This window comes from Poromitra crassiceps, assembly GCF_964638095.1.
Source record: "Poromitra crassiceps genome assembly, chromosome: 6".
Classification (NCBI taxonomy): domain Eukaryota; kingdom Metazoa; phylum Chordata; class Actinopteri; order Beryciformes; family Melamphaidae; genus Poromitra; species Poromitra crassiceps.
The window spans coordinates 7,622,394-7,650,172 of record NC_139627.1 but is presented as its reverse complement, the minus strand read 5'-3'; the positions used below and the strand labels follow the sequence as shown (position 1 = coordinate 7,650,172).

General features: G+C 40.9%; 1 protein-coding gene across 1 annotated transcript in view; it reads right to left on the bottom strand.

Moving 5' to 3' along the window:
* The window catches only part of LOC310777676 (uncharacterized protein), a gene marked incomplete at both ends in the record, with an annotated part of 196,038 nt that overhangs the window by 26,786 nt on the left and 141,473 nt on the right, over positions 1 to 27,779 (bottom strand). Inside the window, 18 exons of the mRNA XM_083638055.1 lie at positions 47 to 100; positions 1,350 to 1,403; positions 2,547 to 2,600; positions 3,991 to 4,035; positions 7,652 to 7,705; positions 8,291 to 8,335; positions 9,093 to 9,146; positions 10,103 to 10,156; positions 11,774 to 11,881; positions 12,283 to 12,336; positions 12,472 to 12,516; positions 15,363 to 15,416; positions 17,356 to 17,409; positions 19,135 to 19,188; positions 19,440 to 19,484; positions 20,305 to 20,358; positions 25,592 to 25,636; positions 26,560 to 26,613. Of these exons, the coding sequence (XP_083494181.1) occupies positions 47 to 100; positions 1,350 to 1,403; positions 2,547 to 2,600; positions 3,991 to 4,035; positions 7,652 to 7,705; positions 8,291 to 8,335; positions 9,093 to 9,146; positions 10,103 to 10,156; positions 11,774 to 11,881; positions 12,283 to 12,336; positions 12,472 to 12,516; positions 15,363 to 15,416; positions 17,356 to 17,409; positions 19,135 to 19,188; positions 19,440 to 19,484; positions 20,305 to 20,358; positions 25,592 to 25,636; positions 26,560 to 26,613 (981 nt within the window). The remainder of the gene's footprint in view (positions 1 to 46; positions 101 to 1,349; positions 1,404 to 2,546; positions 2,601 to 3,990; positions 4,036 to 7,651; positions 7,706 to 8,290; positions 8,336 to 9,092; positions 9,147 to 10,102; positions 10,157 to 11,773; positions 11,882 to 12,282; positions 12,337 to 12,471; positions 12,517 to 15,362; positions 15,417 to 17,355; positions 17,410 to 19,134; positions 19,189 to 19,439; positions 19,485 to 20,304; positions 20,359 to 25,591; positions 25,637 to 26,559; positions 26,614 to 27,779) is intronic.

Below are 27,779 nucleotides of genomic sequence, written 5' to 3'. Positions count from 1 at the left end.
CCCACTTTAATACCAGGTGTAAACGGGCTCTGGCAGATGAGCTTACCCGCTCTCCTGTGTGACCTGTAGCCCCTCGCATACCCACATTTCCCGGGAAACCCTGAGGGCAGAAGGAACAACAAATGAAACACAGGAAATTATGTCATAGGTAGCTGCTCTTTCTAGTAATATACAGTAACTCCTCCCACATCACAAATCAAAGCGACACAACTTGATTTTTTCTCTCCCCGCAAATAAAAGTTAATAATTTTGGCCAATGACTCACAACTAGCTAACTAAATAACAAGTAGAATGGATGATATTGGTAGCCATTATTGGATGATATTTAAACAGTAGCTAAGCCCTTGGTGGGGAGGCTGTGGCTCAGGAGGTAAAGTGGGTCGTCCACTAATCAGAAGGTCGTGGTTTGATCCCCGGCTCCTCCCATCCCTCCATGTCGAAGTATCCTTGGGCAGGATACTGAAGCAGACATTTGTCCTGATGGTTGTGCCAGCAGCCTGCGTGCTAGCTTGCCACCATGTGTGTGAATGGGCGAATGTAGGCACGTCTTGTAGTGGCCGGTAGACTAGAACAGAGGTTCTCAAATGTTTTTCAGCCAAGGACCCCTTACAAGATAGAAAATATACCGGGGACCCCCTCATTCTGATTTTTGATTTTGGGCTAAGCTTAATTGTTTCCACGGTAACGTGCTTGACTTTTAATTTGATAGGTTTGTTATTAGAATGTAATCCATGAACCATTTTAGATTTAAAGCATAAACTATTTTCGTTGAACTATGAAGATTTTGCAATTTTTTTTTATTTATTTATTTATTACATTACATTTACATTACGTCATTTAGCAGACGCTTTTGTTTTGTCCAAAGCGACTTACAATATCACAATTTGTCAACAGTACAGAAAACCACTATGCAACACAATCAATGACAGCCAAGATATTTTGATAGACTAGCACCATGTAGGAAGTAGTTTGAGAAGGAATAAGTAACATGTAGCATTATTTTTTTTTAATTATTATTTTTTTTAACCTGAAAACTTTTCGCGGACCCCCATTTGAGAACCACTGGACTAGAAAAGCCCTACTGTCTGTAAATGCATCCATTTACCAGTTGGTGAAGCCTGACACCAATGGTGTAAAGCAGGGAAGTGAAGTGACCATCTGCTATTGGCTGGTCTTTGGTGTTTCTTTTCACCATTACTGCAGGTGTCAGCCTTCACCACAGATTTGGGTTTGAGGTTCAGTTACTTTTTACAGTTTTAAATGGCAATCAGTGTCTGTTGTGAAAAAGCAGTAGAGCTGCATTGGTTGTGTCTGTTCTGCTCTGTATGTCCTGCTGACGCATCACTTACATACATGCCTACTGGGCCCTGGGGTCCCTCCATGCCTGCCTTCCCTGTGAAACCCTGGAGAACACACACACACACACACACACACACACACACACACACACACACACACACACATAATTACATACATGTTATACACTACGAGAGTGCCACACACACACACACACACACACACACACACACACACACACATAATGACATACATGTTATACACTACGAGAGTGCACACACACACAAACATAATGACATACATAATGTTATACACTACGAGAGTGCACACACACACACACACACACACACAAGCATAATGACATACATAATGTTATACTGCACACACACACACGCACACACACACACACACACACACACACAAACATAATGACATACATAATGTTATACACTATGAGAGTGCACACACACACACACACACACACACACACACAAACATAATGACATACATAATGTTATACACTACGAGAGTGCACACACACACACACACACACACACACACACACAAACATAATGACATACATAATGTTATACACTACGAGAGTGCACACACACACACACACACACACACACACACACACACACACACACCAACATGACATACATAATGTTATACACTACGAGAGTGCACACATAACACGCATCTATGTGTGTGTGCAAGTGAAGTGAAGGGGGTCATTTGTGTTACGAGGCATCTCGCGCCCTGCAGCTCGCCCAGCTGACGCTGCAGCTCACTGATCACTGATGCCATCATCAGTGATGTCACAATGCCTATGTATGACATCACTCTTGAGATCATCAGTGATGGTATGATATCATTGATGACATCATCAGTTGCCGCAATTGCTCAAGTGACATCACTGATGACATCACTTATGACATCATCAGTGATTTATGATGTCACTGATGACATCATCAGTGGGACAAAAATTGAAACAGAGCGACAGAGATTGCCCACATTCTCTCTTTTATATTAAATATTTTATTCCTTTATTATTATATAATGTTAATGTAAACCTTTTTATCTTGACTTTTTATCTGATGATATTGTTGTGACTTATTCTTTCGGTTTGCTTTTATCTCCTTTTGTTTTGATTTGTTTGTGTGAAGCACTTTGTAACATTTGTTTTGAAAATGTATACAAATAAATTATTATTATAATTGCATTTTTTTTTATGCCTTTTGACTCACCCTATCGCCTGGGGGCCCTGGTGTTCCCGGAGGTCCTGCGTTCCCAGGAGACCCCTATCAGATCAAAATTATTAGTCAATAAACCTCCAGAGAATCAATCAATAGCACACAGTTTATAGCTCATCTGTTCATGTCAGCTGTATCCCCCATGAACTTTATGGGTGCTGCTAATAGACTAAGCGTATGACGTATCGGAAATATATTTGTGTTGTGTTGTCCTCTTCCCCCTTATTCATCTCCAAGGAACTTACTGCCTCGCTGCCGAGACCCTGATAAAACCTCCCAGCTTACGATTTCCAAGTTCTCTGTATTCCAAGCGTTATACAGCCATCGAATAGCAATGAAGCTTACCGAGGGACCTGGTGAGCCATCTGGACCTCTCTCTCCAGCGATCCCTTGAAAACCCTAGAAAAGCAGCAGAAGACATAATAAAAGATGAGTAGTGTGAACTCGGAATAAGAAAGTGTCACAGAGGGTTAAGAGATCGGGGTAAGAAGAGAAGAACCAATCATGTGCAAAGCCAACAAAAAAATATAAAAATGAAAATCGGAAACAAAAGCTTCTAATTTATTTCTCGCAATTAAGCAAAAACGTGTGCACTAAACTGTTAACTATTCATTTAGATGAGTTGAATCCATTTTTCACTATTACAGTTGCTTAATCTCCCATCTAATTGTTTCCTTACCATTTAATGGGACAGACGTTTATGAGGCTACGCAGTAAAAATGCTTTTCTGTGAGATGTGGGGATAATTTAGAGCCTCTTTAACAGTCTGCATTTGTCTTTGTTACATTTGCCCTTTAATCATGCAGTGACTCAATAAAGAAGACAGGGGGCTACTTGGGCCTTTAGATGGAGTCACATGATCTGAACAGTATTGTTTCATGTGCTAAATCACGTTTGGTCTGCAGGCTTTGGCAGACTGGTAACAAAGCAGTGAAGGTGACACGTACACATTTCCAGATTCACAACTTCCAGAAAACACTGAGTGCAATGAATATTTATTATTATTGCTAGTATCAAATGAACACACTTGTATATTTAATTTCACATACAAATTTGTTTATATTTGTTTAGTTCTGTAACAGTATATGAGCGAAATAATTGAATAACATATGCTGTCTGTGTGTGTCTGTATACAGTACATACATAAATGTACACAGAAAATGATACTCGCCTTGGCTAAATCTTGTAATAGTGTGGTTTATGAGTTTGTCAACACACCTGATATCTTTAACTGGCTGGTAGCAGGTTCTGTTCTGTTTTTTCAGTTTTTTGCTCAGGTCAGAATTTGTTGTGTTTGCCTGGTCATGAACCTATAAAACCCATCATATAATCTTGGGCATTCTTGTAAAAGTTTTATAAGGTGTTTCTATTCAGTTTAAAGAGCCAAGTTGGGGGGATGATGCTGAGGTCATTCTGAGACTGCGTGTCATACTCGTACCGTTGGTCCTTTATTGCCAGCATTGCCAACTGCACCAGTGGGACCCTGAAAGAGAGGGAGGGCTATCAGCACAGTTAATCACAACAGTGGGGGTGGTCACAGCAGATGTCAATCAGAGAGGAAAATAAATAAATATAATCACTTGAAAGGATGTCACTGCTGTCAGGTGAAAATCTTTGCACCATATGTTACATTATTTATTTTCTCTCAATTTTGGATCACATGATTTGTTTTTTCATATTGGAAAAAAAAATCCTTGGGATTATGAAAATTTGCCAAAACTCTTTGTAGCATTCATTTGCGAAAATGCCCGGTCACCTACCTAAAAATAATATTGTTTTAAAGTTAAATTTTGGGGATAGAAGGTTTTCACCTAACCGCAGAAGTATGCAACAAATTAAAGGGGTGAATGAAGCACATAAATGAAAGAAAAACATTCCATCATGTCTGTCACATCTCGAGGCGTCTATTGGACAGTGTGATTAGTATCTGTAGGCTCTCTGAAGGTTTCAGAGAGCCATCACTCATCACCTCTCCTCTTCTAGACTTATTCATTAGTTAGCGCTCTTGAAATGCTAGCAATTTGCTACAACGCTGATAAATAACCAAATTTGAACACATTCAAAGGCAGCTGATGATGCCATTTATTCTACACAGTATTGAGTTGACTGTCCAATAGAACAACCTCTATGTAAAAAACACAATGCAAGAATGTCCATCGTATACAGTAATTTAATCTTGGACTCTTTAAATCATATTCATTTTTTACTTTCACATTCCAACACATATCTAAAAGTCAAGTGACAGCATGAAACTAGTGACACTGTTATTATTGGAAGCAATTTTAAATTGGGATTGGGAATTGGGATTTCTTCAGTTATTTCAACAAAAATAAGATTTCAAGACGAATACAAGAATGCATGACTCAGTAAAATGAGAGATTGTGAATGCTTAATAGGACTAGATGTTACAACTAGTCTTCCTTTAGAGGTGGTCAAACATCACTGTCCAGTAATAAAGTGCTCTCTTTCAATGTTGGATGAAATAAGCTGATGAATGAAGGTGAAACAGAAAGATAGTGCATGCAATCTCCACCACATACTGTAGCAGTGAATATGCACTGCAGCTTAACATGAGACCACTGCATGAAGACTACCATCTGCTGTCTATACCAACCATAATGTATCTGCTGTCTATACCAACCATAATGTATCTGCTGTCTACACCAACCGTAATGTATCTGCTGTCTACACCAACCGTAATGTATCTGCTGTCTACACCAACCATAATGTAACACAAGACCAGTCTACAGTGAATGCCCTCCTGCAAAAACTACACTTCTATTTTGACATTTTTAGGGCAGAAGAAAACCCGTCAAGGACCCCTAAATGGACACAAATTAGACCCCGAATTGGATAAGATTCTGTCCCAGAGTCCCGCAAGACTTTATTAGAGAAAAGTGTATGAAACCAAAATAGTCATACATAGTGTCATTGTGTTACTTATGGATGTCATTACATAGTGTCATTGTGTTACTTATGGATGTCATTACATAGTGCCATTGTGTTACTTATGGATGTCATTACATAGTGTCATTGTGTTACTTATGGATGTCATTACATAGTGTCATTGTGTTACTTATGGATGTCATTACATAGTGTCATTGTGTTACTTATGGATGTCATTACATAGTGTCATTGTGTTACTTATGGATGTCATTACATAGTGCCATTGTGTTACTTATGGATGTCATTACATAGTGCCATTGTGTTACTTATGGATGTCATTACATAGTGCCATTGTGTTACTTATGGATGTCATTACATAGTGCCATTGTGTTACTTATGGATGTCATTACATAGTGCCATTGTGTTACTTATGGATGTCATTACATAGTGCCATTGTGTTATGGATGTCATTACATAGTGTCATTGTGTTACTTATGGATGTCATTACATAGTGTCATTGTGTTACTTATGGATGTCATTACATAGTGTCATTGTGTTACTTATGGATGTCATTACATAGTGTCATTGTGTTACTTATGGATGTCATTACATAGTGTCATTGTGTTACTTATGGATGTCATTACATAGTGCCATTGTGTTACTTATGGATGTCATTACATAGTGCCATTGTGTTACTTATGGATGTCATTACATAGTGCCATTGTGTTACTTATGGATGTCATTACATAGTGCCATTGTGTTACTTATGGATGTCATTACATAGTGCCATTGTGTTACTTATGGATGTCATTACATAGTGTCACTGTGTTACTTATGGATGTCATTACATAGTGTCATTGTGTTACTTATGGATGTCATTACATAGTGCCATTGTGTTACTTATGGATGTCATTACATAGTGCCATTGTGTTACTTATGGATGTCATTACATAGTGTCATTGTGTTACTTATGGATGTCATTACATAGTGCCATTGTGTTACTTATGGATGTCATTACATAGTGCCATTGTGTTACTTATGGATGTCATTACATAGTGTCATTGTGTTACTTATGGATGTCATTACATAGTGCCATTGTGTTACTTATGGATGTCATTATAGTGAAAATAAATGATCTCCCTTTTTACTGGGGATGCCCTGGAACGCCCTGAAGGACCCGACTTTGAGAACCACTGTTTTAGGGCATTTCCACAGCAGCAGTCTCCCAATATGTCATGTTATGCACACCTTCCACATCTTCTACAGAAACAGCCATTTAATTTTTCATTATAAAGTTAAAAAAAAAGTGATGTTATACTGTGCAGTGCAGTGTCTCTCCTATACTCCTTACCAGATTTAGCTCTACACCCTGCACAAGAAACAAAGCTAGGACCAAAACTGAGATTGGGCAAAATTACTATCGGACAACATGGCTTCGGAATAATAGTGTACAGTACAGAGGAAGCACTGGCACAGTATATGGCAGGAAAGAGAGGACACACTGAATAATAGTGTACAGTACAGAGGAAGCACTGGCACAGTATATGGCAGGAAAGAGAGGACACACTGAATAATAGTGTACAGTACAGAGGAAGCACTGGCACAGTATATGGCAGGAAAGAGAGGACACACTGAATAATAGTGTACAGTACAGAGGAAGCACTGGCACAGTATATGGCAGGAAAGAGAGGACACACTGAATAATAGTGTACAGTACAGAGGAAGCACTGGCACAGTATATGGCAGGAAAGAGAGGACACACTGAATAATAGTGTACAGTACAGAGGAAGCACTGGCACAGTATATGGCAGGAAAGAGAGGACACACTGAATAATAGTGTACAGTACAGAGGAAGCACTGGCACAGTATATGGCAGGAAAGAGAGGACACACTGAATAATAGTGTACAGTACAGAGGAAGCACTGGCACAGTATATGGCAGGAAATAGAGGACACACTGAATAATAGTGTACAGTACAGAGGAAGCACTGGCACAGTATATGGCAGGAAAGAGAGGACACACTGAATAATAGTGTACAGTACAGAGGAAGCACTGGCACAGTATATGGCAGGAAAGAGAGGACACACTGAATAATAGTGTACAGTACAGAGGAAGCACTGGCACAGTATATGGCAGGAAAGAGAGGACACACTGACAGACAGGCATTTCCAGGCATGTGGTCATGGTATTGAAATATGATATAGAATGGGAACCTGTGTACCAGGCTTTCCTTCTGCTCCCTCTGTTCCTGGTGAACCTGGCAAACCCTGTTAGGAAACCACACACACACACACACACACACACACACACACACACACACACACACACACACACACACACACAGTTCAAGGTCTCACAGTTGGTGGTTTTCAACACACTAACTGCTTTGCAGAAAAGAAGTAGGTCGATTTTCACCGCTGAAAGTTCAGCTTCCTATTTTCCATCTCCTTTGAGAGTCGGAGCAGTGTGGCTGCTCCCTCCACCCACATGCCCCTACCAACACCCACATGCCCCTACCAACACCCACATGCCCCTACCAACCCCTCGAATCTACCACCTTCCTACCCTAGCTACACTCCCCCCACCACCACCACCCCCCATATCCCCCTAGGCACTCTCCTTATGCACGCCTCAAATCCCCACATTCTAACACCTTCCTATCCCTAGCTACTATGGCCCCTTTTCCCACTCAATGCCCATGAGTGATTGAGTGACTGACTGATTGAGTGTCCTGACTTCGTAATCCTCTGACCCCGGCTGGGCCTGCTGGCCAAGCACCATGGGAAAAATAGGCAGGACTATGGACAGTAGTAGTTTCTTTTGACTGAATGTTTCAAGACAGTTAGGTTTACCGATGGGCCAGGCTGGCCAGCATGCCCCCTCTGTCCAGTGCGGCCCTACAGGAAAGGGAAGAAGCAACAAAAAAAAAACATCAATATCAAATAAGTACATGTAACACTGAAATAATAAGTACATGTAACACTGAAATAATAAGTACATGTAACACTAATAAGTACATGTAACACTGAAATACAAGGGCCTTGCTCAAGGGCACCTCAGTGGTGGTAATGAGGGAGGGGCAAGCGCTGCCTTTTCACTTTCCCCACCCAGATTTATCCTGCCGGTCGCTGGGATTGAACAGACGGCCTTTCGGTCACAAGCTCGCTTCTCTAACCGTTGGTCCACCACTGCCCCATTTTGTTTCCTCTTGTATATTTAAAAGAAACAGTACACATGCATTTGCAACTATTGTATAAAAGCTACAATACAAGAAGCTCATCAAATATGTTGCATTGTTAAAGTTTAAACTACTCAAAAGTATGGAGCAGTTAGAACTACAACATTAAAATACTTCTTCCAGATTAATGAATCAATAATTTAACTATTCTCTTCTGAATTAGTAGTTTTACTTTTGATACTTCAGTACATTTTACTTCTTATACTTCTATACCTCCTTTACTCAAGTAACATTTTGAGTGCAGAACCTTACACGTGAATGAAGTATTTTTATATTATGACATTGCTACTTTTACTTTTTCCACCACTGATCATGGGTACTTCCGTGATTCCAGTCAGATGTTAGTGTCAGTTAGTCAACAACAAGTCTCTGTATTCATAAAAAAAAACGAAACCTCACAGTGCAGAGTATTATACCTTGTTCCCTCTGGGTCCTGGTTTGCCATTACGTCCATCTGGTCCCCTGTTCCCCTTCAAGGAAATTCACAAGTTAGTGATATCAAATGAACATTAATACTTCTCCCACATGTTTGTCAACAACGTTGTAGACACACCTGTCAACCCTGCAGTAATGAGTGAAACTGGATACAGTGAAGAGATATGAAATTAATTATCAAAATAACTCATTTACATATTTCATTCTTTCAAGAGATGGAGGCAACAGAGAAAACATGTCTGCTGTTGTGATGGATATGTGATGAGTATGTCATTGAGTATGAGGATGACTCCAGCTGTGACGAGTGACTCCAACTAATACTTGAATTTCACAGATGAAGTAGCCTACTGAATATTGTTATTATTATATATGGCATTTATATAGCACTTTTCTATAACTCAAAGTTGCTTAACACTATACACTAAGGGGCGGGGTTAGTGAGACAACAGAGAGACAGACAGAGGACAAACAACAGACACAGATGGATGGATGGGGGCAGGGGGGCTGAAAGAAGGCAATGGAGAAGAGATGACTATTGAGGTGGGATTGAACGACTGTGAGGGACTCAGAGTCTCTGATGTCTTGTCTAACATATTATGAGGCACTCCCGCTGGAAGAGAGCCCCAATTTTTGACTTTGACAACTATGACTTAGAATGGGCACCCCTTCTTTACTGGGAGTAAAGGGAAAAATAGCAAATATCTCATTAAGTCATACAGGATTGGAAAATGATCGACGATGATGTGAAACAGCAAAGGAATGCAGAGAATAAGTAAAAACCTGAAGAAATAATTGTTTAAATTGATATACATGAGCGCATTGAGACCTCTAATGTTACATCAATATTAAATGAATGTTTACGTTTATATACATGAGCGTAGTGAGACCTCTAATGTTACATCAATATTACCTTGGTTAGAACTGAAATTTGAATCAACAAATGAAGTCATCTGACATGTCTTGGTTTTCAGTCACACAAATCATCACTGACCTTTAAGCCCTGGCTGCCCTGTTTTCCCTGAGGGCCAGTTTCTCCATTTTCCCCCTGAATGAAGAAATATAAAGTCAGCTGAGCTCCTGCTAAGTCATGTTCCTTCATAAGAACATGCAATACAACTCCAAAGTCATCTCATTTGAATCTGCTAAGTCATGTTCCTTCATAAGAACATGCAATACAACTCCAAAGTCATCTCATTTGAATCTGCTAAGTCATGTTCCTTCATAAGAACATGCAATACAACTCCAAAGTCATCTCATTTGAATCTGCTAAGTCATGTTCCTTCATAAGAACATGCAATACAACTCCAAAGTCATCTCATTTGAATCTGCTAAGTCATGTTCCTTCATAAGAACATGCAATACAACTCCAAAGTCATCTCATTTGAATCTGCTAAGTCATGTTCCTTCATAAGAACATGCAATACAACTCCAATGTCATCTCATTTTAATCTGCTAAGTCATGTTCCTTCATAAGAACATGCAATACAACTCCAATGTCATCTCATTTGAATCTGCTAAGTCATGTTCCTTCATAAGAACATGCAATACAACTCCAATGTCATCTCATTTGAATCTGCTAAGTCATGTTCCTTCATAAGAACATGCAATACAACTCCAATGTCATCTCATTTGAATCTGCTAAGTCATGTTCCTTCATAAGAACATGCAATACAACTCCAATGTCATCTCATTTGAATCTGCTAAGTCATGTTCCTTCATAAGAACATGCAATACAACTCCAAAGTCATCTCATTTGAATCTGCTAAGTCATGTTCCTTCATAAGAACATGCAATACAACTCCAAAGTCATCTCATTTGAATCTGCTAAGTCATGTTCCTTCATAAGAACATGTAATACAACTCCAATGTCATCTCATTTGAATCTGCTAAGTCATGTTCCTTCATAAGAACATGCAATACAACTCCAAAGTCATCTCATTTGAATCTGCTAAGTCATGTTCCTTCATAAGAACATGTAATACAACTCCAAAGTCATCTCATTTGAATCTGCTAAGTCATGTTCCTTCATAAGAACATGCAATACAACTCCAATGTCATCTCATTTGAATCTGCTAAGTCATGTTCCTTCATAAGAACATGCAATACAACTCCAATGTCATCTCATTTGAATCTGCTAAGTCATGTTCCTTCATAAGAACATGCAATACAACTCCAATGTCATCTCATTTGAATCTTGTAATGGACTGAAAATCTGCCAATGGGGTTTATTTTACTCGTTGGTAATGTACATCTGTACTTGAATTGAATCAAGTGACATATTATCTTGAAGTGGGGTGATTCTCCTTGAAGATATTGCCCTGTTTCAAAACAATTCTTAACAAAGAAACACATTCTTAATCCACTGGCAGCAGTACTTATTTTCAGATCAATTTAATTTTAATATTCAATATCAAGATCATGTCAGTTGCCAAAATTGACTTTTTTGCAGTTTACTGCTCAAACAAAAAAGTGTTGCCCTCAGATAAACAACTATGATAACTATGAATGAAAATAAATAACACAAAAGAAAATATTTTTAACAGGCTATTTTGTGATGTTTTGAAATTGCTGAGCGTACAAATCAAACAAGTAAAAATTGAATTCTAGTACAATCACCAAAAGCAGAATGAAATGAGGCTGATCACAGTGCAGCTTACTGTACCTGGATGCCTCTGGTGCCAGGCTGGCCTTTGGTGCCCTGGAAACCTGGGAAGCCGGAGGTACCCCTCTCTCCCTGAGGACCCTGAATACCTACTGCCCCCTGAACACCCTGAGAGAGAGAGAGAGAGAGAGAGAGAGAGAGAGAGAGAGAGAGACAGAGAGAGAGACAGAGAGAGAGAGAGAGAGAGAGAGAGAGGAGGAGGAGGAGGAGGAGGAGGAGGAGGAGGAGGAGGAGGAAAAAATGATCATAAAACAAGAGACAGAGATTTTCTTTATCTGACAGACAAAAGGCAAGCAGTCACCTAGTTTCATTGCACTGTGTATTACTCTCCTAGAAGTATAATATTCATGCCAGTTCCTCCATACAATAGCAGTGAGTGGAGGGGAAAAAATCTCCAATCTTCTCTACTGGAGCAACAGATAACAGAGAATTAATATCCAGGAAGCTAGACAACCCAAGGTACAGCCAAAGTAAAGCATGACTTTATACAGAAAGTTGCATGTTCCTACTCTGTCTCCTTTAGGTCCATGGTCACCTTTGTCCCCATCTGGTCCTCTGTTACCCTGTGGGAAGAACAAGGCTCAGCGGTCAGAGAGGAGTCAAAGCTACAGAGAGGAGTCAAAGCTACAGAGAGGAGTCAAAGCTACAGGGAAGTTTAGCAACAAAATGCTAACTGTGCATCTAGCAGCATCACCTACCGTTATGCCCGCAAAAGCCATGTGCCCTTGTTTCCCCGGCGCACCCTGAAACACAGGCCAATACAAAGGACATGGTGCTATCTTTAAAAATGGCAATGATGTGGTTTCAAGAAATCCTTCAAGCCTCTGATCTTGGACAGTATACTTTCCTCCTTAACTCTTAGCTGTATTTCACATAATATATGTGTCAGTTAATCTTCAATAGAGAGCCTCAGGAACGAGTCCGGAAAACATCGATGCTAACACGTCCGGGCTCTTCACTGTTTTCGCCTATGGGATTTTTTAATGGGTTTTTGGCGCGATGCTTCTAATAAGGTCTCTGGGCAACGCAAGCTTAATCAAACGCAAACCAGTGTTCAGTAGGATAATCTTCACACATGGGGACCACTTTTATGAGTTTTTAAGCTTTTACGTGCCGTTAAAAGGGCAGCTAGCTAGCAAACGGCTAAATGAGACTACACTGTTGAGTCGACGGGGATATTATACGTCAATAACGTCATCACTTCAAAGGATGAACACGGAAATTCTCTTTCCCTCACCTGGTTCAGCCCGGGGTAATCAGTGCACAGCAGCGCACACATCAACAACAGTCCAGGTTGAGTGGTGACGAGACGGGGAAGCCTATGCGACACTGTGTGTAGTTCTGGATTAGCTTAGCACGAGCTTTTTACTTCTAGCGCTCGCATTTACGCTTCAAAACTCATGAAAGTGGTCCTCATGTGTGAAGATTATCCGGCTGAACACTGGTTCGCGTTTGATTAAGCTTGCGTTGCCCAGAGACCTTATTTGAAGCATCGCGGCAAAAACCCATTCAAAAATCCCATAGGCAGAAACAGTGAAGAACCAGGAAGTCCCTGACTTCCGCGTTCCGACTACAAAAATACATCATCCCTGGGGCTCTCTATTCAAGTGATAATCTCAAAGATTTCAGTTTCGTCTTCTCTTTGGTGACACCTATGGCGATGAGCGGTAATTGAAGGTGAGATCCAAACAATGTTGCATGCATCATCTGTGTCACCAGACACCCAGTTCATAAATGCTGCAATACTGAAAATGGTGCACAGGCTCAATCACCATTGTGTTAAGACAGTGACTTAACAGACATTTACATACATCTGAAGAAGCTTATTTTTCTGTACAAGTGGAATAATCTGCTAATGGCGAGAGATGCGGTAATTTGTAATTTTTGTTTTTTATGCATCAGGGAATTTCCCCAAAATGAGGCAGATCTCTCAACCCTTTTCAAGATGTTAATTCAGGAAAGTTTTTCATTGGAGACAAGTGAAATGATCTCACCCCTTATAGCATTGCTTTCACATCAAGAAATTATTTAAAAATTAAATAGAAGATGAAATGGCGAGTTGCGATGGAAGGGTGAAGCCAAGACTAAAAACTACAGCAAACAATATATCATACAGAGGTGTCTTTGATTGATCTGTTAGGGTTCGGTTACCCTACAACTAAACCCAGCAGTGACAGAGGAGTAAATAACTGCCGACACAGAATCAGTCACACTCCACACTGAGACCCCACAACCAATAGATGGCACTGTGAGGCTGCAACATGATGATCTACAAACTGAGCACTGTGAGGCTGCATGATGATCTACAAACTGAGCACTGTGAGGCTGCAACATGATGATCTACAAACTGAGCACTGTGAGGCTGCAACATGATGATCTACAAACTGAGGGCTGTGAGGCAACATGATGATCTACAAACTGAGGGCTGTGAGGCAACATGATGATCTACAAACTGAGGGCTGTGAGGCAACATGATGATCTACAAACTGAGGGCTGTGAGGCAACATGATGATCTACAAACTGAGCACTGTGAGGCTGCATGATGATCTACAAACTAAGCACTGTGAGGCAACATGATGATCTACAAACTGAGCACTGTGAGGCTGCAACATGATGATCTACAAACTGAGCACTGTGAGGCTGCATGATGATCTACAAACTGAGCACTGTGAGGCAACATGATGATCTACAAACTGAGCACTGTGAGGCAACATGATGATCTACAAACTGAGCACTGTGAGGCAACATGATGATCTACAAACTGAGCACTGTGAGGCTGCATGATGATCTACAAACTGAGCACTGTGAGGCAACATGATGATCTACAAACTGAGCACTGTGAGGCAACATGATGATCTACAAACTGAGCACTGTGAGGCAACATGATGATCTACAAACTGAGCACTGTGAGGCTGCAACATGATGATCTACAAACTGAGCACTGTGAGGCTGCAACATGATGATCTACAAACTGAGCACTGTGAGGCTGCAACATGATGATCTACAAACTGAGCACTGTGAGGCAACATGATGATCTACAAACTGAGCACTGTGAGGCTGCAACATGATGATCTACAAACTGAGCACTGTGAGGCTGCAACATGATGATCTACAAACTGAGCACTGTGAGGCTGCAACATGATGATCTACAAACTGAGCACTGTGAGGCTGCAACATGATGATCTACAAACTGAGCACTGTGAGGCTGCAACATGATGATCTACAAACTGAGCACTGTGAGGCTGCAACATGATGATCTACAAACTGAGGGCTGTGAGATGGATTTGAATGTCTGACAGTGTGAATTGAAATACAGCTAACACAAGTCACTGGACCGGTCACAAAGCCCTGAAGTTAACTAGGACAGAATCCAAATTATTTTTTATTGTTGGGCAGATGTTGTTCTGTATATATTTTTACTGCACATATTTTACTGCGTATTTGTATTGCCCTACAGTATGCTGCTGCAACAACGTAGTTACCCCTTGTGGATTAATAAACGTACATACCTACCTACATACCTACTGTATGAGTGTGTTTGTATGTAATGTAATAATGTAATAGAGACAATCTTGCAAATAGAACTCACCATCGGCCCCTCAAAGCCGGGCTCCCCCCGGACACCCATGGGCCCCAGAGGCCCCTGATACGAGAGAAAGGGATAGCAACAACAAAAAAGTAAAAAAAGTAGACAAAATAACTTCTATATAAGCTGCCTTTAGATGTTGACATACAGTTACAGCTACACAGTGTAGACTCTTATCATGTACAGTACATTAACCTTATCCTTAGCCCTTATTAATGACAGGTAGGGCTGGGTATCGCCACTGACTTCCCGATACGATACAATTCCGATACACAAGGTCCCAAGTCGATACGATTTCCGATCCGATCCGATCTGATATCGATATCGATATTTTAGTTACAATACCAGTTTTGCTTTGATAATGGAAGAGATTCTCAAAGAACTAATGCTGTAAATTGTACAAGGAACCCTCTAACCTGGTGCATTATTAAAGAATATTAATATTTACATTAAGAATTGACCATAAAGCAAGCAGTTACATCATGTAATTATTTGTTATTTAAGCATGACGAACATAGTCATTCAACATCTTATCTTTCTTTACAGTCTTCTGTCTCTTTCTTTACAGTCTTCTGTGAGAAGCCAAACAAATTTAGATTTCCACTATACAACAGAATCATTGAACAGCAGCATGTTGTAAACAGTGTTTCATAAAGTATAAATGCTTTGTAAATAAAATTAAATAAAATTAAATACAGCTCATGAACATTTCCAGTTCACAAACATTATAGTGCAAACAGATTTGAGGTCTGTACATCTGGCTCATGGTGCATGCACAATGCACATGTAGCCTACAGTATTTATGTTTTTGTTTCAACTACAAACATTAATAAACGTCAACTTGAAACTATGTTTTAACTACCACACACAGCCTATAATATTATAGCCTATGTTTATAAAAAAAAAAAAAAAAAAAAAAAAAAAAATGTGTGTGTAAAATATCGATACTGGGATTTATGTATCGATACTTGTTCCTTCACATGAATATCGATTCAATATCGATATATCGATTTTTTTTAACCCAGCCCTAATGACAGGTGCAATTATTTCCAGTTTCCACTATTTCCAAGTCACCTGCTTTATATGAACTCACTTCTCTTGTATCCTGTCTAAGAAAGAGACATGACATTTTGTAGCAACTGTAGCAGGTCAGAATGGCCTGATCTCATATGGCCAATTTGCCAACATGCTGTGAAACGATCTCCTTACTTCACTCCAGAAAGAAATGGGAAACCTTTTCACAGATGGATGTTGGGTTGACTCACTACTATGCGACTAAATTAGCCGCTCATTATGTTCCAGACTATTTGTTTATTAACTCCATGTTTGCACACAACCAAACAAACGCTTTAAAGAGCCAGACAGACTGGGCGGACGCCTGCCCGGCCCGACGTTTTCCATGTTTGCACACAACCAAACAAACGCTTTCAAGTCTGGAACATAATAGAACTAATTCAGTTTAAAAACTCGACAGAGTCTTCATCAAAGTAAATGTAAAGCGTTTAATCCCCCATGCTCTATTACAGGTCTGCTTTTATGAGATCCAAATTGACTTGATAAAAAAAGAGACTTACAGGAAGTCCTTTGGGCCCGGGAGCACCACTCATTCCTGGACGTCCCTGTTAACATATCACCACAGCACAGATGCTCTTTAAGCCCCGCCTTTTACAGGCTACCAAGCAAAACGGGGTTAGACTAGACTAGACTAGTCAAACGGGGCTTTAGACTAGAAGCCGAACCCCAAAGACTCAAAAGATAAGTCACGTCATCACCATTAACCACCATCCATTACCAACAAGTGTATAAGAAATCTTAACTCCAGGTATGTGTAACAGCAAGGTACAGTACAGTTCATATAAGCTCGACAAAAATAATGGCTGCATATTGATATTGTTGTTCATATCCAGATATCCATATCCACACACATCCATATCCATTATCAGTTATCAGTTATCCATACCCTGCATACCCATATCCACATACCCAGAGGACTTACTTGGGGTCCACTGATTCCTGGAGCTCCCATCTGTCCCTCTAAACCTGGAGGCCCCTGGTTGGAAGAAAGGTGAAGGTCATCACTTTGTAGCCAAATATAATGTATAAATATTTGCCAATCTGATTAAACACGTCAGTATGCATAAAGCAGTTTAATACCTGTGGGCCTCTTGGGCCAATAACACCAGCAGGTCCCAAATCCCCCTGGAAGAGCAAGGTAAAACATGTCAATGCAACAACAGTGAGCTGATTGTTGTCATAGCACCACATGACGACACATACAAATGGGCTATGGCTACATACAGTACAGTCAAAGTAGAGGACACACTATGCATTTATTCTCAGTATTTATCGCGTCAGGCCCACTGTTGTCAACTTGATGATTTAGCCACTTTTCAGAATCAGAATCCGTTTTATTGCCACAGTATGCAAGCTACATACGAGGAATTTGTCTTAGTGTCTGTATGCAGCGTGTCTGTTCAGAGCCCCGAACGACTTTATATCACTATTTTATTACAGTCCCCATCTGATGCATACACAGCGTATACTATAGCCCATACTGTGCCTTCCTTGAGCAAATCTATTCATAAACAAAATGAGTGTTACGATATCAACAAGCGATTCAAATCTATTCATAAACAAAATGAGTGTTACGATATCAACAAGCGATTCAAATCTATTCATAAACAAAATGAGTGTTACGATATCAACAAGCGATTCAAATCTATTCATAAACAAAATGAGTGTACGATATCAACAAGCGATTCAAATCTATTCATAAACAAAATGAGTGTACGATATCAACAAGCGATTCAAATCTATTCATAAACAAAATGAGTGTACGATATCAACAAGCGATTCAAATCTATTCATAAACAAAATGAGTGTACGATATCAACAAGCGATTCAAATCTATTCATAAACAAAATGAGTGTACGATATCAACAAGCGATTCAAATCTATTCATAAACAAAATGAGTGTACGATATCAACAAGCGATTCAAATCTATTCATAAACAAAATGAGTGTACGATATCAACAAGCGATTCAAAGTGACTTCTTGAGCAGCCGAGTTGTAAACTTTGAAGACACCTACAGATACTTTGTTGCTTAATGACCTTAGATGACTTGCAGCCCAATTGGATCTATTTAGTACATTTGATTACATTACATTTATTACATTATTACATATGAGGCATTTATAAGGGGTTGGGCTGGGGACAAGAGGGGCTCACGGGTGTGTCACCTCCTAAAGCACCAATTAATCAACCAAAAAGGCCCAAGTACAGTGATTTTAGAACGCTAGGGGGCGCTGTTAGGCACCACACACAGTCCTGTAGGGCTTATTGCTTTTATAAAACAGTTACCTGGCAAGGTTTCATAAAATAAACAGGATACAGAACTTCATTTCCGTCTGTAATATTTGTTGTTTATTTTATTGCCATGGCTGAAACGCTTTGTTTGAAAAATATATTCCTATCAACCCACATAGACTTGTATACCCTATACAAGTAGCTCACCAGAAACAGCCTGCTAGACGAATAGAAAATATGAGTTACAAATGAGAGAGGGAGGATTAGAGAAGTGTGGCAGGGGGAACTTGCTATTGAATTATCTGACATTATATATATACTATATATATTATAATATTATATGGGAAAGGAGTTTGTCCGTGGTACAACTCTGCTCAGTCAACCAATTAGCGTTGTAGTAGAGAAACCCACCTGTTATTTTTGAGGTGAATTGAATTAAGATTATATTGTTTATGTCGTCATCTCACCTGTGAGCCATTAACTCCTTGAGCGCCAACTGGTCCTGTGACACCTGGTGCACCCTATGTCACACACACACACACACACACACACACACACACACACACACACACACACACGCACGCACACACACAAATGCAAACATACTCAGCTTTACATAATATGTGCTGATAAATTAAAGCTATTTTGCCATAGCCTGGGTAAACCCAGCCTCCACGTGACCTCTATCTATGTGCTATCATAGAGGTCACGTGGAGCCTGGGTTTACCCAGGCTAATTTTGCCATGCCTACAATATGTGTCCTTCTACTTACCATTGGACCTGTCAGACCTGGAGGGCCGTCCAGTCCATTGTCCCCCTGGTAAAAGTCAAGTACAGTTGTGAATGATACACTGTCCGGTACTAAAATAGCCCTAACCTAATGGGGTGATCAAATTTTCATTTTGGGCTGAACTATTCCTTTACATTTGTTTGTTGAGTTGTATGATACAACAGGTAGTTCCGACTAAGCAATCTGATTGGTCTGATTACTCCGCCATTTCTTCAGAACTCTGTAAGATGCTTTGGCATCCTCCATCAGCTGTGCCGGTGACTTGGTGACACGACGGCGCTACTAGCTTCAAAATACATGTGAAGTTTGCGGAGTTCTCGTCTCTTGTTGACAGGTGGTTACTAAGGGTCGGGGCGGCTACTTGCTGGAGTAGGAAACTAGGTCTCATTACATAGGAGTCTACTGACCTGACTGATGTTTTCTGATTGTTTTCCAGTTATTAGTCACACCCCATGTATTTCCAGGGAAACAGAGAGAACACTTGCAAAACGTATTTGTTTAGAGCAAATTGTCCCACAATATGAAAAACATGTTACATGCTATTATCTTTTATTTGGTTGGTAACTGCTGTATAATCGCATTATTACACTAGAGGGCGTGCTTTACCATCATTATTGGCACTTCAGTGACGCTGACGGACCGAGGTTCTTCACTGTCATGCCAATCATGCCGGTAAAGCTCAGCCTGGAGTGTAATATGACTTAAGTAAAGCAGTGGTAAAGAGTCCCCAAGCCACAGTTACCATAGGGAAGATTGAACAAACATCGCTGTGTCCTTAGAAAGATCATTCATCATAGAGAAATGTCAAGTAAAGAAAAAGGAGAATAAAAGATGGTGGGTCACTCACATCCGGCCCACGGGCCCCCGTTGCCCCGTAGACACCACGGACACCCTGAGGCCCCTGAACAGAAGATCCAAGATGTCAGGCTGATAAAACGTCACCTACACGTTGGTGGGGCTTATTACACTGGATATGTTGCTCAGTGCTCTGCATTAGGGATGTTCATTTTGAAAATTTTCCAAAATCGATAATCGCTGAGAATTAACGATCAATTATCGATTATCGATTTTATTAATACTTAGAAAATTTTCAATATTTTCAATTTTTTTTTTTTTTTTTTTTTTTTTTTAACAAAATTAATGCCTATGGCAGAAAATACGAAAGACAACGTGTTCTCCTCAATGAACTCTTTATTTCAATGTGTCTCCTCTCCAACACTGCTGTCCCCGGCGCATGCCGGTGTGAATTTCTCATGTTTAAAACAGTTTTGTTGGCACAAAGACCCGTGCCCAGCCAGAAAACTAGAGACTATATGAAGCTCCACCTCACATTAGTCGGCTGTGCAATGGAGTGGGGCGAGGAGGAACGAATTCCACCCAAACCTAGTCCAAAAAAAAAAAAAAAAAAAAAAAAAAATTTTTTTTTTTTTTATAATTAAAAAATCGATCCAAATGCCACAGGATCGATTCCAATCCTTAACGATCGATTATCGATTTTCGATAATTGATGAACATCCCTACTCTGCATGTCTTATTACACTGGATATGTTGCTCAGTGCTCTGCATGTCTTATTACACTGGATATGTTGCTCAGTGCTCTGCATGTCTTATTACACTGGATATGTTGCTCAGTGCTCTGCATGTCTTATTACACTGGATATGTTGCTCAGTGCTCTGCATGTGTTATTACACTGGATATGTTGCTCAGTGCTCTGCATGTGTTATTACACTGGATATGTTGCTCAGTGCTCTGCATGTGTTATTACACTGGATATGTTGCTCAGTGCTCTGCATGTGTTATTACACTGGATATGTTGCTCAGTGCTCTGCATGTGTTATTACACTGGATATGTTGCTCAGTGCTCTGCATGTGTTATTACACTGGATATGTTGCTCAGTGCTCTGCATGTGTTATTACACTGGATATGTTGCTCAGTGCTCTGCATGTCTTATTACACTGGATATGTTGCTCAGTGCTCTGCATGTGTTATTACACTGGATATGTTGCTCAGTGCTCTGCATGGCTTATTACACTGGATATGTTGCTCAGTGCTCTGCATGTCTTATTACACTGGATATGTTGCTCAGTGCTCTGCATGTCTTATTACACTGGATATGTTGCTCAGTGCTCTGCATGTCTTATTACACTGGATATGTTGCTCAGTGCTCTGCATGTGTTATTACACTGGATATGTTGCTCAGCGCTCTGCATGGCTTATTACACTGGATATGATGCTCAGCGCTCTGCATGTGTTATTACACTGGATATGTTGCTCAGTGCTCTGCATGTCTTATTACACTGGATATGTTGCTCAGTGCTCTGCATGTGTTATTACACTGGATATGATGCTCAGCGCTCTGCATGGCTTATTACACTGGATATGTTGCTCAGCGCTCTGCATGGCTTATTACACTGGATATGTTGCTCAGCGCTCTGCATGGCTTATTACACTGGATATGATGCTCAGCGCTCTGCATGGCTTATTACACTGGATATGTTGCTCAGCGCTCTGCATGGCTTATTACACTGGATATGTTGCTCAGCGCTCTGCATGGCTTATTACACTGGATATGTTGCTCAGTGCTCTGCATGTGTTATTACACTGGATATGATGCTCAGCGCTCTGCATGGCTTATTACACTGGATATGTTGCTCAGTGCTCTGCATGTCTTATTACACTGGATATGATGCTCAGTGCTCTGCATGGCTTATTACACTGGATATGATGCTCAGCGCTCTGCATGGCTTATTACACTGGATATGATGCTCAGTGCTCTGCATGGCTTATTACACTGGATATGTTGCTCAGTGCTCTGCATGTCTTATTACACTGGATATGTTGCTCAGTGCTCTGCATGTCTTATTACACTGGATATGATGCTCAGTGCTCTGCATGTGTTATTACACTGGATATGTTGCTCAGTGCTCTGCATGGCTTATTACACTGGATATGTTGCTCAGTGCTCTGCATGTCTTATTACACTGGATATGTTGCTCAGTGCTCTGCATGTGTTATTACACTGGATATGTTGCTCAGTGCTCTGCATGTCTTATTACACTGGATATGTTGCTCAGTGCTCTGCATGTCTTATTACACTGGATATGATGCTCAGTGCTCTGCATGTGTTATTACACTGGATATGTTGCTCAGTGCTCTGCATGGCTTATTACACTGGATATGTTGCTCAGTGCTCTGCATGTCTTATTACACTGGATATGTTGCTCAGTGCTCTGCATGTGTTAGTACACTGGATATGTTGCTCAGTGCTCTGCATGTCTTATTACACTGGATATGTTGCTCAGTGCTCTGCATGTCTTATTACACTGGATATGTTGCTCAGTGCTCTGCATGTCTTATTACACTGGATATGTTGCTCAGTGCTCTGCATGTCTTATTACACTGGATATGTTGCTCAGTGCTCTGCATGTGTTATTACACTGGATATGTTGCTCAGCGCTCTGCATGTCTTATTACACTGGATATGATGCTCAGTGCTCTGCATGTGTTATTACACTGGATATGTTGCTCAGTGCTCTGCATGTCTTATTACACTGGATATGTTGCTCAGCGCTCTGCATGTCTTATTACACTGGATATGTTGCTCAGTGCTCTGCATGTGTTATTACACTGGATATGTTGCTCAGTGCTCTGCATGTGTTATTACACTGGATATGTTGCTCAGTGCTCTGCATGTGTTATTACACTGGATATGTTGCTCAGTGCTCTGCATGTGTTATTACACTGGATATGTTGCTCAGTGCTCTGCATGTGTTATTACACTGGATATGTTGCTCAGTGCTCTGCATGTGTTATTACACTGGATATGTTGCTCAGTGCTCTGCATGTGTTATTACACTGGATATGTTGCTCAGTGCTCTGCATGTGTTATTACACTGGATATGTTGCTCAGTGCTCTGCATGTGTTATTACACTGGATATGTTGCTCAGTGCTCTGCATGTGTTATTACACTGGATATGTTGCTCAGTGCTCTGCATGTCTTATTACACTGGATATGTTGCTCAGCGCTCTGCATGTCTTATTACACTGGATATGTTGCTCAGTGCTCTGCATGTCTTATTACACTGGATATGTTGCTCAGTGCTCTGCATGTCTTATTACACTGGATATGTTGCTCAGTGCTCTGCATGTCTTATTACACTGGATATGTTGCTCAGTGCTCTGCATGTGTTATTACACTGGATATGTTGCTCAGTGCTCTGCATGTGTTATTACACTGGATATGTTGCTCAGTGCTCTGCATGTGTTATTACACTGGATATGTTGCTCAGTGCTCTGCATGTGTTATTACACTGGATATGTTGCTCAGTGCTCTGCATGTGTTATTACACTGGATATGTTGCTCAGTGCTCTGCATGTGTTATTACACTGGATATGTTGCTCAGTGCTCTGCATGTGTTATTACACTGGATATGTTGCTCAGTGCTCTGCATGTGTTATTACACTGGATATGTTGCTCAGTGCTCTGCATGTGTTATTACACTGGATATGTTGCTCAGTGCTCTGCATGTGTTATTACACTGGATATGTTGCTCAGTGCTCTGCATGTCTTATTACACTGGATATGTTGCTCAGTGCTCTGCATGTGTTATTACACTGGATATGATGCTCAGTGCTCTGCATGTCTTATTACACTGGATATGTTGCTTAGTGCTCTGCATGTCTTATTACACTGGATATGTTGCTCAGTGCTCTGTATGTCTTATTACACTGGATATGTTGCTTAGTGCTCTGCATGTCTTATTACACTGGATATGATGCTCAGTGCTCTGCATGTCTTATTACACTGGATATGTTGCTCAGTGCTCTGCATGTCTTATTACACTGGATATGTTGCTCAGTGCTCTGCATGTGTTATTACACTGGATATGATGCTCAGTGCTCTGCATGTCTTATTACACTGGATATGTTGCTCAGTGCTCTGCATGTGTTATTACACTGGATATGTTGCTCAGTGCTCTGCATGTGTTATTACACTGGATATGTTGCTCAGTGCTCTGCATGTCTTATTACACTGGATATGATGCTCAGTGCTCTGCATGTGTTATTACACTGGATATGATGCTCAGTGCTCTGCATGTCTTATTACACTGGATATGTTGCTCAGTGCTCTGCATGTGTTATTACACTGGATATGTTGCTCAGTGCTCTGCATGTGTTATTACACTGGATATGTTGCTCAGTGCTCTGCATGTGTTATTACACTGGATATGTTGCTCAGTGCTCTGCATGTCTTATTACACTGGATATGTTGCTCAGCGCTCTGCATGTCTTATTACACTGGATATGTTGCTCAGTGCTCTGCATGTCTTATTACACTGGATATGATGCTCAGTGCTCTGCATGTGTTATTACACTGGATATGTTGCTCAGTGCTCTGCATGTCTTTTTACACTGGATATGTTGCTCAGTGCTCTGCATGTCTTATTACACTGGATATGTTGCTCAGTGCTCTGCATGTCTTATTACACTGGATATGTTGCTCAGTGCTCTGCATGTCTTATTACACTGGATATGTTGCTCAGTGCTCTGCATGTCTTATTACACTGGATATGTTGCTCAGCGCTCTGCATGTCTGCCTTAATACTTTGAGGAATGGTGTCTGATTCCAGGCCAAGTGAAATCAAAGTAAAGCCCAGTAAAGACAAAGAGCCTCGACGGTCAGTGTTCAAAGAGGGATTGGATTAGAGATTCAAAAAGGATTCAGTGGTGCATGTCTTTCTGTCACTAAAGCTGATTGTTAATACGTTTGATGTTGCAGCTCTTGCACGGGTAAAACAATATGTTAGACAAATAAAGATGTTTATTATCCTTTTTTTATTATTTGGGTTAGGATACTGTTATGGACTGGTATTATACGAAGCAAACTGTATGAACAAATACAGCCAGCTGGCTGTATTTGTTCATGCCGTTTGATTCATGTAGAAATTGTTTCATGCAGCAGATATACAGTAAGAGATGCTTCGGGCCTATAAGCAACCTCCTCTTTTTACAAGGGTTACTAAAGTTCAACTAAACCCCCACATAAAATCGTGTTTGTGGCAATAGGCCAATAATAGGCATAGACAAAGGCAATAAATTGCTGATAGAATGGTTGAATAAAATGCACTCACTGGCCGACCAACAGGACCAGGTGGGCCTGGCAAACCAACTGAGCCCTGAAAGGGGAGAGAACACAATCCAAGCTAATTACAACACATCGTACGAAAAAGGCATTCACAAAGCGATTTGTCGGGCGTCCGGGTAGTGTGGCGGTAGATTCCCTGCCTACCAACACGAGGGTCACAGGTTTGCGCCCCCATGTTACCTCCAGCTTGGTCGGGCGTCCATACAGGCACGATTGGCTGTGTCTGCGGGTGGGAAGCCGGATTAGGGGTATGTGTCCCGGTCGCTGCACTAGTGCCTCCTCTGGTCGGTCGAGGCGCATGTTCGGGGCGGAAGGGAACTGGTGGGAATAGCGTGATCCTCCCATGTGCTACGTCCTGCCAGTGAAGCTCCCCGCTGTCAGGTGAATAGAAGCGGCTGGCAACTTGCGCATGTGTCGGAGGAAGCATGGTGCTAGTCTACAGCTCTCACCAGATCGGCAGAGGGTGGAGCAGCGACTGGGGCAGCAGGGTGAAATTGGCCAATGGAGAAAACGGGGGGGAAATCAGAAGGAAAACACAAAACAAAACAAAAAACAATTTGTCATAAGAACTTGTGTATTCTGTCAGTGATAAAGCAACACAAATACTGTGTTAGTTTTATTGCATGAAGTCTAGCCACTAAGGGGAAGTTTCCTGATCATCTTACAGAGAGACAAGTATTAAAAGTGCTGTTCTCTTCTATATCAGAGGCCGTCCGCGTTCCTACTTACGGTAATTGAATTCTTAATTGAATTCAGCGTAATTTAATTCAGCGTGCATGCTGTGAATCTTGTTATGACTGCTGTAATGTCTCTATCATTTAGGTGAATGCATTAAATGCAAATTCATTATTACATTTTAATAAATACGATCAGGTTTCTATCAAACCTACACGTAGATAAAATGTTAATTCAGACATTCAGGATGAATCCCAATTAAATTGTTCAAGATAGTACCTTCTCGCCAGGTTCTCCAATGTGTCCTCTTGGACCCTTGGCTCCAATGAGACCCTGGACAAATAGAGGACAAATTATCATCTACAGGTAGGTAGATACAGTAGGTGGTTAGGTTTTGTAGGTAAGTTAGGTTTGATAGGTAGGTTAGGTAGGTTAGGTTTGGTAGGTAGGTAGGTTAAAGATAGTCTCCTTCTTGTATCCTGCATACAGTACTACACCTCCATGAATGACATTTAGTCAGGTTCATGTCAGTAAGACGCCTTTCAAAATGAATTGATGCACAGAAGTTTCAAACCTCTCTTCCAAATTCACCAGCCTTGTTCTGTATACTGTAGCTCACTGGGTTCAGGACCAAGAGCATGGCACTAACACTTGATTCCCACAGGGGGCAGCGCTGCTAAAACATATCTCTACACACATGATGATGCTTTGGATAAAAGGTGTCAACAAAATTCCCTGTCAGTTTGGGCCCTCTCATTCCCTGCTAGAGCGTCAAAGGAAAGTCGGCAGCCAGCGACATTTTCAGTGATGTTCCGGAACCCACCGAATATTTTCTTCTGTGAATATGTAAACACAGAAGATCCCAAAAGAAAGAAGAGAGACTCTACTTTCATGGGGGGGGGGGGGGGGGGGGGGGGGAGTTTGTTTCTGCCTTCTTCCCTTCTTTAGTTATCAACACTTGAATGTACAGTAGGTCGTTTTCACCGAAAACGCCCGATTCTCCCAGAAAGCCGAGAAAAACGCCGTTTTGCTCACAAACTGGATTACTAATCTACTTGAAAGGAGAAGTGATTTGTGTACATTACCAGCGTCTGGTGAAAAAAATCCTTCAGCTTTGACTGACTGTCACGAGCCCATGTGACAACGCTTTGAGCCCGGGGGGAAAAGCGAGGCACCAGGCTGGATGTGTTTTATGGAGCTTCCTCCATGAAGGGAGATTGTTGCGGAGAGTGCTTGCTGGTTTTGTGGGACAATAACTCTGGCTTTAGGGTGACTTTAGGAGTATAGTAGCACTTCATAAGGTGGCCAAGAGCGCCATCTATCGCATGCCGGTGAAAACACAGATTGACGTGAAAACACAGATTGGCTGAGTTTCCCAACAAAGAATGCTTCTTAAGGAGTTAAGAAGGCTCCAAAGAAGTGTTTCCCAAACGCCTTCTTAACAGCCTTCTTAAAGTCGAGCTGAACCCAAGAATGACTTTTCTTTTCTTTTAGTTCAA